Source organism: Haliotis rubra, unplaced genomic scaffold (assembly GCF_003918875.1).
Source record: "Haliotis rubra isolate DU_JTF1 unplaced genomic scaffold, ASM391887v1 Scf790, whole genome shotgun sequence".
NCBI lineage: Eukaryota > Metazoa > Mollusca > Gastropoda > Lepetellida > Haliotidae > Haliotis > Haliotis rubra.
This window is the reverse complement of record NW_025767513.1, coordinates 15711-32539: the sequence shown is the minus strand read 5'-3', so window position 1 is coordinate 32539 and position 16829 is coordinate 15711. Positions and strand designations below refer to the sequence as shown.

At 41.6% G+C, this 16829-nt stretch overlaps 1 protein-coding gene across 1 annotated transcript in view; it reads left to right on the top strand.

The window, feature by feature from the left end:
* LOC124261189 overlaps positions 1 to 16829 on the top strand; it is a 102555-nt gene that overhangs the window by 72471 nt on the left and 13255 nt on the right. Inside the window, exon 12 of the mRNA XM_046695509.1 lies at positions 3978 to 4179. Within this exon, the coding sequence (XP_046551465.1) occupies positions 3978 to 4179 (202 nt within the window). The remainder of the gene's footprint in view (positions 1 to 3977; positions 4180 to 16829) is intronic.

Sequence of the window (16829 nt, the reverse complement as noted above, 5' to 3'; positions counted from 1 at the left end):
CAGTGAATGGAAAACGAGGCTGTAATCAGTTTGTGATTGTTGAATGGGGTAAAATAAGCAAGCCAGTTTGTTGCTACAATAAATATGATATTTAGAGAAACAAAATATATTATGCATTTTCTTTTCTTTTCGATCCGTGACTAGACGCAATATATATGATTGTGAATTCTTTGAATAATGTGGACCAAAGTTATTGGTAACTGCCAGTTGTCTGTGTTTGCTGCAATTAGGACCCCATCGCGGGGGATCGACTTATGCCATTTTGACACTGATTATAAGGGTCAAGTTCGGGGGTCATCTTATCCATGGGGTCGTCTTATCTGTTTAGCCCGGCAGTTTGCCCACGTGAATTGACCTAAAGGATGTGTATCTTCATACATCCCTCGTTCAAGCGTTACCTTCGTTTCTCGTTCGACAGGATTTGTTACCAGTTTCGGGTGCTCCCCTTTTGCATATCCACTGCCCCCAGGGTGTTCACCAAGCTCATGTTAGTGCCGGCCCCATTAGCTCGGTCGCAAGGAAGGCATTGTCATCCTTACCTGGACGACTGGTTGCTGCGAGCACTAACACAACCAGGAGGTCTAGACTTTACTCACGTTGTGTTAGATATTCTAGTCCGCTTGGGGAGGATCGTCAACCTCAAGAAATCTGACATGGTACCCACCCAGGACTTGGTTTTTCTCGGGGCACGGTTCAATACACATCAGGGCCTGGTTTCCCTTTCGCCCGATAGGATCACCAGAGCACAGGAGATGGTGTCTTGGTTCCTCTCATGTCCCCAGGCCCCGGTGCAGACATGGTTCCCGTTGCTTGGTCACATGGCGGCGACCGTCTGTCGTGTTGTGGGCGCGGTTGAGGATGCGCCCTATACAGCTGGCTTTGGCGTGTCTGTGGGCTTACTCCGAGGATCTGGAGCAGTGTCTCACAGTTCCCGAGTGGTTATTCCCTCACCTTCAGTGGTGGACCGATGTCGGAAATCTCTCCTAAGGTCTCCCCTTGAGTCTCCCGACGCCGGCTCTTCCAGTTCAAACGGATGCATCCCTCACGAGCTGGGGGGTGTTCTGGGCAGTCTGTGGGTGTCTGGATGCTGGTCTGTAGCCGAAGCCCATCTTCACATCAACGTGTTAGAACTGAGAGTCGCCAGGTTGGTATTCGAGTGCTTTCGGGATCACGTTCAGGGCCAGGTTGTTCGCCTGCAAATAAACATGACGTACATTCTGAAAAAAGGCGGCACGGTGTCTCCAGCGCTCCTTCAGGAGACGGAGTTCCTACTGTGGTGCGACCAATACAACTACCATGTAATTCTGATATATCTCCCGGGGCTGGAGAATGTGCAAGCAGACGTGCTCTCTCGCCGGACCCTGGCCCCACACTAGTGGATGCTCGATCGGCGTATATTCTGAGTTATCTCCCAGTTGTACGGGTCGTTCCAGGTGGATCTGTTCGCGTCTGGCGGGACGTATTAGATACCAGTGTTCTGCTCTCGAATACTGGACCAGAAGGCTTCCTGCTGGATTGGACGGACGGGGTATAGGGTACTGTGGGCGTTCCCAAGTCTACTGCTAATCCCCAGGGTCCTCTCCCAGCTATCCACCCAGCCAGCTCAGCTACTTGTGCCACTGGCACTTCTTTGGCCGTTGCAGAGCTGGTTTCTGGGAATTCTCAGGTTTCTGGCTCAGCCTCCTGTTCTAATACCTTTACAGACGGACCATCTCACTCAGAACGGAGTGCCGCACCCTGATCTGCGGATCCAATGGGTGGCATGGCCTCTGTCAGGTCTAGCCTCGAAGCACGCGGAATTCCTGCAGCAGTTGCAGACACAATTCTGGCTTCGAGGCAGAATTCGACAAACGTTCAATATGAGTATAGGTGGTCCCGCTATGCATGCTGGTGTTCCGATAGGGGAATTGCAGATCCCTTTTCTGCAGATTTAGTCCGAGTTCTGGAGTTCCTTCAGTCTCGTTTGGAAGAGGGTTTGGTGTGCTCGACCATTCATGGCTACTCCACTGCTATTTCCACTTTTCACACCCCTGTCGATGGTGCTTTTCTGGGGCAGCACCCTCTTATGCAGCGCTTCTTAGTTGGCGTGGATCGGGTTCAGCCTGCTCTGAGGTGAACCAGCCCACCTTGAGATTTGCCAATCTTGCTTGATTGACTGTCCGGTCCTGTTTTCTCACATCTATCGGCTATTTCCTTTCAATTCTTAACGTGGAAAACAGCCTTTCTGGTGGCGGTTACATCCAAAGAAGGGTCGGTGATATTCACGCGATGTCATCTGATCCGGCACTGATGGTTTTTCACCCTGATCGTGTCAGTATTTGCCTCCTGGATGGTTACCAGCTTTCCACGTGACAGCTCCTATTAATCTTCCTACTCTTACCCAGCTGTTCTGCTGTTACGGTGGTGGGAAGGCTGGGGTTCCTGCCAGTAAACAAACTATCTCGTTTCTGTCTGGCTTGTTTCTGTCATTTGTGCAGCTTATCAGGCTAAGGGTAAACTTCCTCCCTCCTTTCTCCCCCCTCCCCCCTCCCCCGAAGGGTTGAAGGCTCACTCAGTCAGGGCAGTGGCTACTTCAAAAGCTTTTGCAGCCGCACTGCCCATTGAAGAGATTTCCTCCACCACTCCACTCGATACACACTCTAGAGATCGTGCTCGGTTTGGTTGGTCTGTTCTCTCCAGTGGACAGTGTCCTGCCACCCTGTCCGAGTGAGTCTTGGATCATTGGTTTGGTTCTGCATTCGTTTGCTCTGATCCACTATCCACTGAAGGCTCGATTTTACTCATTACAATTAATCTCCTATTGGAGTTGACTTTTTTGTTATGTGTATGCCCTTACTGTGCTCTACGCTAATTTTTCACTCTGTGGGCGGGTCTTTTTTTATCACTACTTGTGATCTAGTGCATTTCACTGTTACGATCAGAACTGTGTACATTTCCTCCCTTTTGGGTCACCTCCATCATGCCTCTCTTTGAGCTGCGGGTCATGTGACCAGGTGAGTGTTTTTAGCGTAAGTAACATGCTTCTTTACGATATCGCTAATTTTCTTGTACTAATATTCCCACCTCCCTAGCCTTCGGTCTTTGGGAGTCTGTGTATATGCATTTATATATGTACCCCAAGGAAGATCTCTCTGAAAAAGAATTAGCTAAAGTCAGCAGAAGGAATGATGATTTGGGCTAGGACGTTTACCTCGTTGGCAACGCATGTGTGGCACGGGAAGTAACTCCATGTGTGTGTGTGTGGTGGGGGGGGTGTTTGTTGTTTGTTAGTAAATAAAGAGGCTTTTTTATCAATCTAAACTTTGGTTGCACCATTAAATATCACTAGTTCTAACAAGTAACATGCATACTTGTTTAGCAATGTTTCATAACAAGTACTCAGTATCAGATACAATCATCACAACCTGACCCTGATGATAAATGATGAATCTGATTCAATTTTGCATTACCTTTATTTATAAATCTCATTAATATGATTACTTCTACATAACTGATCTATGAGTACACAAATGTTTCTGCTTGTAGGAAGTCATGCAGAGGGAAACATATTACTTCAAGTCACTTACTTCTCAATTAATACACAATGACAGCTATAAGATTTATTGTTACTTGCACCAGGTGCAACCTGTTAATGATGGGGGCAGGGGGGCATTTGTCACCCTCTGATGACTCTTGTTTAAAATGAGCAAATATATTTATCAGTTTTTCCTCATTGTTCATGCAGAAATATTTGAATGGCAAAGCTGACAGAACTTTTGTCTTTCTTTGTTGGTGTTCGAATCTGCTTATTACACATATTCAGGTGAGCTTCTGTTCCATGTATCTGAATCCAAATACAAATGCTGAATCTTTGAGTAAAGCTTACTGCTGCTTGTTTATCAGTTGTATTTGAAGATCATAAATTATTTTTGTTACGATTTTTTTTATGTTTTACATAAAAAGATTGTAACACTTGTTAAAAAATTAATTTCTTCCAGACCATTCAGTCATCTTGTTGGGGACCTGGAGCATCTTTTTGAAGTTGACTACTTGCTACCAAGAACACTTATGGCATGTGTGTCTGCTCAACACATTCAAGATATTGACTGCCTTGGGAACATTCCGCCTGACATAAGTTCAGCTACCTTTAGTCACTATCTGGGCTCTCAACACTTCCATTTTCAAGAATATGAAAAGAAAGTAAGAACATTTATGTTTTAATGCCTTCATAAGACACTTGCTCGTTCCTTTTCCCATCCTGGTTTGGCTTTCCTGATGCTTGATGCCTCAGTTCCATAATGGACATGAACATTTATAAAGATATTTTCCTTGAAACTTTATATTAACACAGTGCTAAATCTTTAATTGTATTTGACTTTTCTGTAAATTAACTGTGCAAGGTTGTCTGAGAACCATTAGGCCAGACCAATTTTATTTCTTGTTTTAAGGATCCGCCGGTCATATTTTTTCAAGAATAAGAAACAATAAATAAATTATATTCCCCTTTCAAAATATAAAATCCTGATATTTTTATTGCCCCAAAATGTGAACTTACAAGAAAATTTCTTTTAGATTGTTTTTGGCCCCATATACTTTTCATAAATTGCCAAAATGAAAATACTTTTTTTTATTTAGAAGGAATATTACTTTGACTGGAGATTTTATTATTATTTTTTTTTTCCCTCCTGCCTTTAGGTTTTTTGAGAACAAAAATCCATAACATAAGAAATAAAATTGGTCTGGCCTTACCATTATTACCAGACTGTAATGTATTACTTCATGCAAACATTTGAGAAGCAAATTGTGAAAGAAATTTGTAACATTGGTCAGATTGTATTTCATGAAAAGGACTTCAAGAATCTGACATGGAATTGTTCTATTGGTTGCAAATACAGTCCAAACCATTTCTGAACCAAATGTCATTGGGTACTGATAGTTTTTGACCGTGACATCACTTGGTTTTCTACAAACTGGCATTTTAACTATTCAGATCTGGGAACTGTTCTGGTCATTATTTCATACTACATTTTTTATTTTGTACACTTTCACAACATGTGCCAAATGAAAGGAATAGAGTTGTGACGATTAATCGTTACGCGAATAATCGCAATTCTAAAGCTGCATGATACTATATATCGATACAATTCTTGTGTATTGATTCAATACGATACGTATATACCTACAAAGTAACCCTAAACCTTTACCTGAAAAAATGTAGTCAATAAATGCATTACGATCAACAAGTCATCAGTGACAAGGGGGTGGCCATGTTTTCAGTTGCTATGCAACGCCAACTCTCGCGATACTTACAAGCCAAGAAAATTATGGATGGTGTGGACATGGTGACTGTGCTGTCACCCTCAGATTTCATAAAACCACCAGCGGTTTTAAAAAAGTCAAGTATGGAAACACTTCCTTATGTCTAAAGATAAAGGTAAAGTGGACTGTTCGCTATGTGGGACAATTTCTGGCTATAACGGCAACACTACAAATATGCTTGCGCATTTGAGGAGGCACCATCCCATCATTGCAACAGATAGCGATCAAAGGCACAAGAAACTTGCTACAAGCGAGAGTTTGAAACCAACTTCCACGTCGAAGTGTGCATCTTTACTAGATATATTCATGAACACTCACAAGTTCCCAGCTGGTAGTATACAGGCACAAGCAATTACCAAGGCCTATTTTATCATTACTGACTTACAGCCATTTTCTCTCGTAGAAAATGATGGATGTGTGAAATTTATTGCTACCCTCAAACCTAGGTACAAGTTACCAAACACAAAAACTCTATCACAGAAATTCATACCAGAATTGTATGAAACCACAAAATCAGCAGTGTTGTCAGATCTCTCCACATGTGTAAACATTGCTTCGACCACAGATGGATGGACAAGTCATTCAACCCAGGGATACATCACTATTACCAGTCAACACATATCCAATGATTGGAAGATAGTGTAATGTGTGCTGCAAACTCTAGTCATAGAAGAAAGCCACACAGGAGTTAATATTGGCAAAGTCCTGAAAGATGCTGTGCGGGAATGGGGAATTGGAGACATGGGGAATTGGAGACAAACATGCTCTTGTGACTGACAATGCAGCCAATATGGGTGTGGCAGCAGAGGTTGCAGACATGTCACCACACATTTATTGCTTTGCTAAAGCATTGAACTTAGCAACCCAAAGAGGAATGAAGCTTTACAAGGTGTCTACTCTATTGAGTGTTCGCGAAGTAATTTTCCACAGAAGCACAGTTACCTTCGCTCACCTCAAGACGGTTTTAAACCAAGTTCGTCTTGATCTTCCAAAGACCAAGCTGAGATGGATGTCGTCACCCGCTGGAAAAGCACACATGACATGTTTGTGAGCTATGTGCAGTTACAGCCCGCAATATATGCGACTCTAGTCTCCAAAGATGTCCAGAGAAACGAGGGGATGTCAACACTCGTAGAACTTCATCATCCATTGAAGGGAGCAACAGAAGTCCCCTGTGAGAAGATTCCAACCATATCAATTATAGCTCCCATGCTACACTTGATCCACAGCCAGATGATTCCCCTGGAAGGAGATTCCGGTCTTATGAAGGATGTGAAACAAGCCATTCTCACAGATTTTGGGAAGCGCTACAACGCAACCAAAGTGAAACAGATCCTACATCACTCATCAGCCATTGATCCCAGATTTAAAACACTGCTGTTTCTGAATGATGAAGAGAAAAGCACCGTGTTTGCTGATCTAGCTACTACTGACAGACACAGTGTATGTATTCTTGCTGTGTAAAATGTTTTAATTTCTTTTTCAAAAGTTACCAAGTTAAAGAAATATTAAAGTGTATATAATATGAAATACAATAATATAATAGTATATCAGAATCTGCTGAATTTGATTTAATTCAATTCAACTTCAGTGTCAATGAATGAAACAGTTACTTATACTTATTTTGAATCAGGAAATAGAGCAAATGTTTTAACAATACATGATATCTGCTCCAGTTCCAACACTGGTGAAGGAAAAGCCTCAAGAACACTCTGCTACCAATGATCTACCACTGCCTGACTTATCCAACCTATCAAACACTGGTCCTGCAGAAGATGCTGATATTCCTCCTATGAAGCATGAACCCATTGAAGTTCCCAAGCAATGTGATTCGTCAGGTAGCCTGTCCAAACTGTTCGGGGATGTGTACGTAGTGAAGATGGACCCGGCTCCACATCAAGAGCAGACCAAATGCTCCCTAGTTCGTGCACAGGAGGAGATTGAGAAATATGTGAAGGAGATGAATATGGATTCTAATCTGTTGGATTGGTGGAAGTTTCATGAACATAAGTACCCAATGTTGTCCCAGTTTGCTAAGTCCATTCTGTGCATTCCTGCAACGTCTGTCCCTTTAGGGAGGGTATTCTCTACTGCAGTTGATATTGTTACAGTACAGTGAGCCAACCTCCTGTTGACAGGATGATATTTCTGAAGAAAAACGTCAAACACCATTTCTAAACTTGACTTAACTTGACATGTGACAAGAGTTTGCAGATGTGAAAGTGTTTATTGTTTCATGTTCAAGTTGTCCATGTTCGAAAATATCAGGATGTTACTTATCTTTGACAATTTACTCCTAAGTTAAATCTTGAATGATGAGCAAGTGCTGCATTTTTAAATTGTCAATTTCCAATGATTTTCTAGTTTAAAGATGTTATGGTTTTAGCTATTTTTTTACAAAATATCATGATTTTATTCCAAGTAGATATTATCATTTCTAATTCTTTGGAAACCTGGCTTGCATTACATGCTGGTAAGCTCTTCTGATATATCTACACAAATGTTTGTGAAATGCACCTACAATCATTCAAAACTTGACTAAACTTTACAACAGGTTGTTTATTATGTTTAATGTGTTAAAGATCTCATTAATGTTGCATCTTGAATGGTGAGCAACTGTTGCATTTTGAAATTGTCAATTTTCAATGTTTCTTCCAGTTTGAAAATCTTGTGGTTTTAGCAGTTTAATCATGCTCCCTATTCCAAGAAGCAAAAACATTGCATTCTTTGGAAATATTGCAATTGAATCTTTTTTTTGTTATTCCAGTGTCTATGAAACAGCCCTTTTGATATTTTACACAAATGTTTGCTGAATGCATATTCAAATTTATTGCATTTCAAGTTTCAAATTATGACAGTATTTTTTGTTTAAAACTATATTAGCTTCTGAATTGCTGACAACTGACAAGAGTCTGATCATAAGGTCTTTAAGGTTGTGTGGATATTTGATCTACCTCATAGTTCATGCTTTTACCAGTAATTCATGGTTTGTCTGGACTTGACACATGACATATGAAAATGATGTGATCATTTGAAAAAGAAGATTATGATAACACTTTCATTATGCTCAGATTGAGATCATTTTCACAAAGTTTATGTTGTTATTTGTGCCAAAATGCCAGCTGTGCCAATGTTGATCCCAGCTGTCCCATTTGTTTATGAAGGAACACTGGTTTCCTGAAACATGTCAAACATTTTGAATAAAATGTCTTTCATGATGACTTGCATTATTTTTCTTTGCAGGGGAATATTTCCCCTGAAATGAAAAGATAACAGTACATTATATCCATTACTCTATCTCTCTGTATACAAGGACAAAGTATCGTGATATGTATCATATCATATGTATCGGACTACCAGTATCATGATACATATCATGGCATAGGCTTTTGTCCCAACTCTAGAAAGAAAGCATTGTCACTCTGGAATGTGTGTAATTTTGCCTTTGACTGCATTCAGTGTTCTGCCACTGTCATACCATATGCCCTCCCAGACCATAACAGAAAACACACTTGATGCAAGCAACCACAGTCTGGCATTTATCTCAAAACATAAACTTTTCCCAATGGTCATTTTTTTGTCCATAGTCTTCTTTCCCTACACCATTTCACACACTTTTGTTTGTTTTCATCACACATCACCATCTTCTTCACAGGTCATCTATATTACCCCATTCTTTTCAGATTTCTCTGCAGAGGTTTTGTACACAATGTTACACCCTTTCTACTATTAATTATGTTGCATAATTTCTTTTCTGTTCCCTTTAAGGACCCCCGAAAACACCATCTCATTTCTGATTTCTCCCACTTCATTCCAACTTTTCCACCGAACCTACTCGCCCATGTTTTCTGATGTAATTAAAACTGTTGATGGTTGTGCAAGGTATTCCAAATATACTTACCAGATGATTGATTTTACAAGGTGTTTTATGCTTTTACAATGTTTACAATACCTTCTCCTTGCCCACTGCACATTCTAAATATAGTAAACAATATTCAGCTTAGATGTCCATGCATTTCTTTTTCATTTTGCTTAGCATTTTGTGAAGTGATGAATATGTCCACTAGATGCACATGGTGAATTATTGTGAAAAAGAAAATTTGACAATTTGCAAGTCAAGCCTGAATGAGCCTTTGGTCTTGCAGTGGATTTAAGTGCCTTTTTAGTGCTAGCAATTGTCACGTTCTGGGGCCCTTGCAAAGACTGCATTAAGAACAGATGCTGTAATTTTTCTCTGGATATACACTCCATTTCTCTATGTTTGTTCAACACTTTATGTGTATTAAATGTGCTCTTGGCAAGAGAACGATATGCTCTTTTTGAGTTTGTCACAAATTCCACAAGCAGGCATTTCAATTTTTCATAGCACATTCTGATTTTTGTTTGTGGAACAGAACTTTCAACTACTCAAAAGAATGCCAAGGCAGAGAAATGTGAGAAACTGAATTGAACAAATATGAAATACATGTCTGTGTCTGCATCAATTGTACAATACCTTGATCCTGAATGGCTATTCCCTTCAGGTTCAAGATAGAGGTGACTTATACTTATAGTATACTAGGCACATAAAGAAACTGTGCTTACAAAAATTTAAAATCTAAATTTATCAAACCTGTGTAGATACATAAGGATTTAAACTCAGAGATTAGTGACATGTATCCAACATGCATGCATGTGCCACGTTCCGTGACGTCAGTGGATTCATCCTTGAGACGTGCAATATGTTGTTGCACGTGCATTCCGGGAAAGAGAAACAGAGCAAATGAATGCCACACAATACTGTCACTTTGGAAGGCTCATCCCCTGCCCTTGCGATCGTTCAAAAAATTAAACGGCTATTGAAACGCATAGCATGCCAAGGCTCACGTCTGCACAACGTCATGAGGCCATTACAGTTCGACAACATTTACGTCATCACGGGATCAGACCACGACGTCCCGCCATACGGCCAATCCTGACACAACGTCATTGACAAGCTCGACAAATGTGGTGCCGAAATCATGTCCGCAGACCCTTGTTTTGTTGGAGAAATGTTGTTTTTACAGATGAATCCAGGTTTAACATTTCCCATAGTGATGGACGTCAACGTGCCTATAGACGCGTGGGAGAACGTTATGCACAGGCCTGTGTCTTGGGGAGGAATCGCTTTGGTGGTGGTTCCGTGATGATTTGGGGTGGAATAACAGCACGCCAAAGAACTCCTTTGGTGATTGTTCAGGGCAACTTAGCTGGTGTGGGCTACACGGATCAGATTCTTCGACCTGTGGCAATTCCTTTTCTGCAACGTCATGGCCCTGGGTTAACATTCCAACAGGACAATGCCCGCCTCATACGGCAAGGGTTGCTATGGATTTCTTGCAGTACCACAACGTTGACTTACTGCCTTGGCCTGCAAATTCACAGGATCTCTCCCCGATAGAGCATGTTTGGGACGTCTACGCCGTCTTCCTCATCCGCCAGATAACGTCCTTGACCTTGCAACAGAACTTGAGAGAATCTGGTGTGACATCCCACAAGCCTTCCTTGCACGTTTGATAGGCTCTATGCGTCATCGATGCACTGCTGTTCTCAATGCCGATGGTGGACGTACCCGTTATTGAGCTTGTGACATGGTTGTTTGACCCCTGTCCCGCTTGTGGACTCGTGACGTCATTGTGATTGACTTTTCAATTGAAATTTTCCCGACTTGTTATGGTCTCATGATCCCTCCATTAAAGTTTATATGTACCTTTGACATTGTTATCGTACTTATCAAATGGGATAATATTTTGACAATGCACAATTTCTTTATGTGGCTAGTATATTTCACATAACATGTTCTTCATCATGTCTGTAGCTACAACTGAGTGCATATTTTTTAATTTTTTTGGGGGGGGTGTGGGGGGGTTGATTTAATATATTTAATAAGCAGCTTCATCTAAAATCTGTACAAATGCCAGGTCACATAATGGAACAGTAATAAAATATAAGAATGCAATTGTGCATTATGTAATCACTTTACATTGTCTCTATACATTTAACTCAATACCAATCTGATATTTATCAAAGTGTGAAATGCAAGATTGAATATATACAAGCCATAAAGTAGCACAATTTTGCCAAGACCCATTATGGTACAGTCATAAAGCTATTGGCTGCATTGCTGCTATTTGTTGTTCTTTGCCTTACAAGAAAATATTATTGAAATGTTTCAGCCTAAGCAAATACATAAGTTCATTTATGAAACATAAAGTATTCATGAATATATATTTGTATTTGTTACTCTACATCCATTAAACATCTAATTTGTCTCATATTTGTATTTATTGTAGCCCTAAAGTACTGTCGGAAATAGAAAAAAAAATTGCTTTTTAGTCTGTTACTTTGTAACCTTAAAATTTACACAATGCAAAGAGCATATGTTGGAATAACCCACATAGGCTTAACTGGGCGTTCAGTGGGATGCATAGTAGGATATCCAGAAAAGCATATTTTTAAACTTATCCTACCTCATGATTTGCACTTCTCTCTCTTGCTTCGATGCATAGTGGACAAATGAGAACTTTTCCTGTAGGCCTCTCTTGTCCATACACCCGTGTTCTCCAGGCTGCTCTCTTTATATGACAGGTCCCAAGTCCGTGGCTAAGTGTGCAGCACGTTTCCCTATCTACCCACATGACTTCCTCAGAGTGATCATTCTTCTTCTTGTCGCACCACTGTGTGGGCGTATTATTAGAGTTCTCAGTTTTCCTGAGAAATATATCATGGGTAGTTGACCCTAAGTAGCATAATTTTGCGCACAGTATAAACAATATTTTGTTCCTCGGATCCCCACTCGTCATGTGTGGATTGTATTGGCCTGTGTTCCTGGAGCAAACGCTCCCTTAATGTGCTCCCTTATCAAAGAGGTTTTTAGATTTTTGGATTTATCAGGCCGAAACATGACTGTTTCTTATCGCCAAAATGGCTCACATCATCGTTTCGTTTCACCACACTGAAACGGTTCGCCTCGACGTGACGGGTCTCTTCTCCGAAAAGATTCACATTGGCCGGAACATTTGACCTCGCCGAACCAGTTCACATGTTCGTTCTAGATCTCTCCATCAGCTGAGATCATTTAAACGTTTCAGATTACCGAACCGATCCAGATCACAGTCCCGATTCAGATCACATCAATGTTCCACCATTCTGAACCAGATCACTAAGCTGAACCGATTTACCGGTCCAAATCGCTTCACCATGCCGAACTGTTTCGCCAGGCCGAACCACTTCATTTCGCTGAACCAGTTCGCCTGGCCATTCAAGATCACTGAATCGTCAGCATTCATCGAACTATCAGCATTCATCAATCATCAGTTCCTTAAGATACAGGAAATGTTTTGGTTGTTTCGACACACATGATCGCTTGGTTCGCCGACCACCTACAGCTACCTAGAGCAAGATACCAGATGTTCTATTTATTATATTCAACATGAAGGATCGGGACTTGTCAACACTGGTTTTTTAGATCCTCAACTTGCATCTGGATATGGCCAAATTTGTCAAACTATGCTAGTTTTCAACACGATCCTATTTTTCAGGGCATTTGTGATGAGACGAATTCCTCACCATGGGTTGGCAAGCTCTAAGCACGACAATCTGATTTGTTTATCTGGTTTACCTTACGGCTTGTGAGGTGCTTAAAGTTATCCCGCCTGGTATCCTTTTTTCTGCTGGTTGAACAGAGGTAGTAGCTATGTGACTCACCATGCCGTATCGATTCACATTTGACTTCAGTAGTGCAGTCATCTAGACATATTGCGCTCGGCACTTGACGGTCTGACGATCCCAGATCTCAAGACTTCTTCATGACCGGGGCTCATCTCATTCCAGATTTAATCTACCATCCGGTCTTCACATTTGATGAATGATTTGGTTCAACGAATCTACCCCTCGGCGTAGATATCAGCTCTACAACCACCCGTTAGGGCATTACTAGATATGCTTGCTATCCACAAATATTTTATGATGCTTCACTGAGTTTTGTTACTACAGACAACTCGTAACAGCGTTTTTGTGTATCGTTGGGTGCAATCATTGCCTGGTTCGTCATCTTCTGCACCCTTCCTTTTACATCATCAGCAAGTTTCTGGACAGATGGCAGATGGGTCAAGTTTTTATGCATGATACCAGCAGTGATGTCTTGTCAAATAGCCAGTATAGCTTAGCCTGGATTTTATGGGGTGTGACTTGCCTGGTTAACTGAAGACCGTGTTGTCCAGATTTTTGTCACTGTTGCATCGTGGGTAACATTTGCAAATGGCGGACTACTGTTTGTTTAACAGAAATTTTGATAATTAGAGTGACTATGAAGTGCCCTGGCAGATTTGTCTTGGTCCCACGAGTCAGATATCAAGGCCAGCCTTCAATTGCTAGTAACAATTTCTTCAATTTGTTTACAATGTGAACGTTCCTGTAGATTGACTGACAATCTCCATGTGCCGAACCGACTCATTAGTACTGGCATGGTAGGTCGACTAATTGAACGTTCCTATCTCAGGAGATATCCCTTTTTCTGAGGCAAGAGTTAGACCTCTCATTTCCTTCGACCTGCGAGACGCCTACCTTCACATCCTCGACATATCCAGACCATCGGAAGTATCTTCAATTCACTTTCAAAGGGCGTCATTACCAATGGAGGGTGCTGCTGTTTGGCATATGTACGGCCCCATGGCATTGTACTCAGGTATCCAAACCGATAACAAGCTACCTGCATTGTCGAAGGCATGACATTCGAGAGCTTTATCGACGTCTGTTTTGAAGCCCAGCAGACTCTAGTTGTCCTTCATCTCCACAGGCAGTTCACCATCAAGTTGCAATTATGTTGGCTGCTGAATTATGAGAAATCGGAGGTAACACCGACCCGGTGATTACATTTTATCGGGACAATATTCAACATGACACATCATGATAATTGTGCCCCAGGTCAGGTGGGACAAGATTCAGTGCAACTTACCACTAGTGCTGGCCCAACCCACAACTCTTCACCAGTGGCAGGAGTTACTTGGGTGGTTGACGTTGACACAAGCGCTGATTTACAGGGACCAGCTGCAGCTTTGCCTGTTCAGATGTTTCTGTGCCCATACATCCGGGAAGACAACCCCAGGGAGTTGATTCGTCTTCCCGCACAACTATAATCAGTGGTTCAATGAGCAGAATGTTTGCGGCGGAGTCTCAATGGTGCCTTCATACCGACTCAACACCTGTTCGTCGACGCATCTCTCGAGGGCTGGGGCGCTCACTTTCTCCATCATCAAAGCAGTGTTCATCAGGAGAAAGGGCCCTTCATATCAGCGAATGGGAATTCAGCACTGTCATTTTCGCCATTCGGCATTGGGCAGTTGAACTACGGTCCTCTCATATACTGATTCAATCAGACAATTCAATGGTAGTTTGGTACATAAACCATCAGGGCTCGACAGGATCGGCAGCTCTGCTTCAGTAGATGTTTCGAATTTATCAATTCAAGCAACATAGTGGCCAGTGCCTGACACATTCCCAGGACGAGGAATGTCATTGCCGATGCCCTGTCACGTCCCAAACACCTGTCATCCACGGAGTGGAAACTACTGCCTCTGACATTCCAATCGATGATCTACCTGTTATCACAACCAGATGTAGACCTTTTCGCCACTCGGTACAACCATCAGCTTCAGCGCAGATGTTCACCATTTGCAAGCGTTTCTGCTTTGAGTACAATGTGTATAAAATTCTTTATTATCCCCCGCCACGCGTTTAGCGCGAAGCGGGGGATATAGTATTAGGCTCCGTCCGTCCGTACGTACGGATTGGAATATCTTAAGAACCGTTGACTGGATTCTTTTCATATTTGGTACTTAGGTTCATCACAGTAAAAGGAAGGTGCCAGTCAGGTTGGTGACCTTGACCGTCTTTAACGTTTTACCTGCACGTTAAGCTATCTCAAGAACCATTCACTGGATTTTCTTCATATTCAGTACCAGGCTTTATCTAGGGAAGGCGCAGGGCCCAGTCAATTCTGGTTACCTTCACATAATTTTCAAGGTCATGGCAAAACTTTGAAGATTTCAGCATGTTAACCCGCATGTTAAGCTATCTCAAGAACTGTTTCCTGGATTTTCTTCATATTTAACCCCAAGCTTTATCTAAGAAAGGCGCAGGGCCCAGTTGATTTTGGTGACCTTCACATAATGTTCAAGGTCATGGCGACACTATGAAAATTTCAGCATGTAAACCTGTATGTTAAGCTACCTCAAGAACCGTTCACTGGATTTTCTTCATATTTAACACCAAGCCTTATCTAGGGAAGGCGCAGGGCCCAGTCAATTTTGGTGACCTTCATTTAATTTACAAGGTCACAGAGACACTTTGAAGATTTCAGCATGTTAAATCGCATGTTAAGAGAGTTATCAAGATATCGCAAAAAATATTCAGTGGATTTTCTTCATATTTGTCACCAAGCTTCATCTAGGAAAGGCCCAGGGCCCAGTCAATTTTGGTGACCTTCACATAATTTTTAGGGTCACGACGACACTTTGAAGATTTCAGCATGTTAACCTGAATTGTCAGCAAGATATTTTAAGAACGGTTCACTGGATTTTCTTCATAGACTTTCAAGACCTCCCTTGAATGTTTTTCAATAAGTAATTTCTTTAGTACTAGTTTTGCATATTTCATACACTATGACATTCATGTCAAGGTCAAAGTCAGTGTTGAAAATCTGTGTGTGTTTGAACAACTAAACAGCAAGATATCAAGAGAGGTTGACTGGTCATGTTTTTGTTGACATTTAACTTCATCTTAAACTTTCATTACTTTATAAGTTTGATTTGATAATTTGCGGCGGGGGATTATGTCACCTTAGTGACAATGCTTGTTTTATTTCTGATTTGTGTCTTTGATTCTTCCGGGACTTAGATTTCTCCTCTCAATTTAATTTGAGACTCGCGAGTGTCACCACCTCTTTTACTATCCTCTACTCCATGGAGTAATTACGTCAGTCATTCAAGCGAGTCATTCCAGAAGTGTTACACTTCGTAGCGTTCATACTCCTATGTACCTATACACATCTATGTGATCTTACTGTGGTAAGTAGTGGAAGTCATAAGATGATGTGGTACTGAATGTTAAATTTGTGAGTTTTCCGATTCAATTACCTTTTCACCCTCCATGGGACTTTGTCTATGGTGGTTGTTTTTTCGAAGCAGGGGCTGGCCCAATACTAGTCGTTAGACTTTTATTATGGGGATACCTTGGAATCGTGGTGATGCGACTGTTAACACTCGCTATGCTACGTTCTTTCACTTTCGTGAAGGTAGTGACTGAACACCACATTGCTTAGGAGTCATGGTCATGGTCCCTAGGAGGAATTCTGCTTAGTAAGTCAATGTGTTCAAACTAACCTTCGCACGTAGTGACCTTGGTAGTTATTGGCCTACCTTGTTGTTGCTTTCACTCAGCGATGTAGAAGTGTTCGACAATCTCACTTGCTGACCTATACTCCACAGAGCAATCACGTCAGTGTAGTGAGTCCT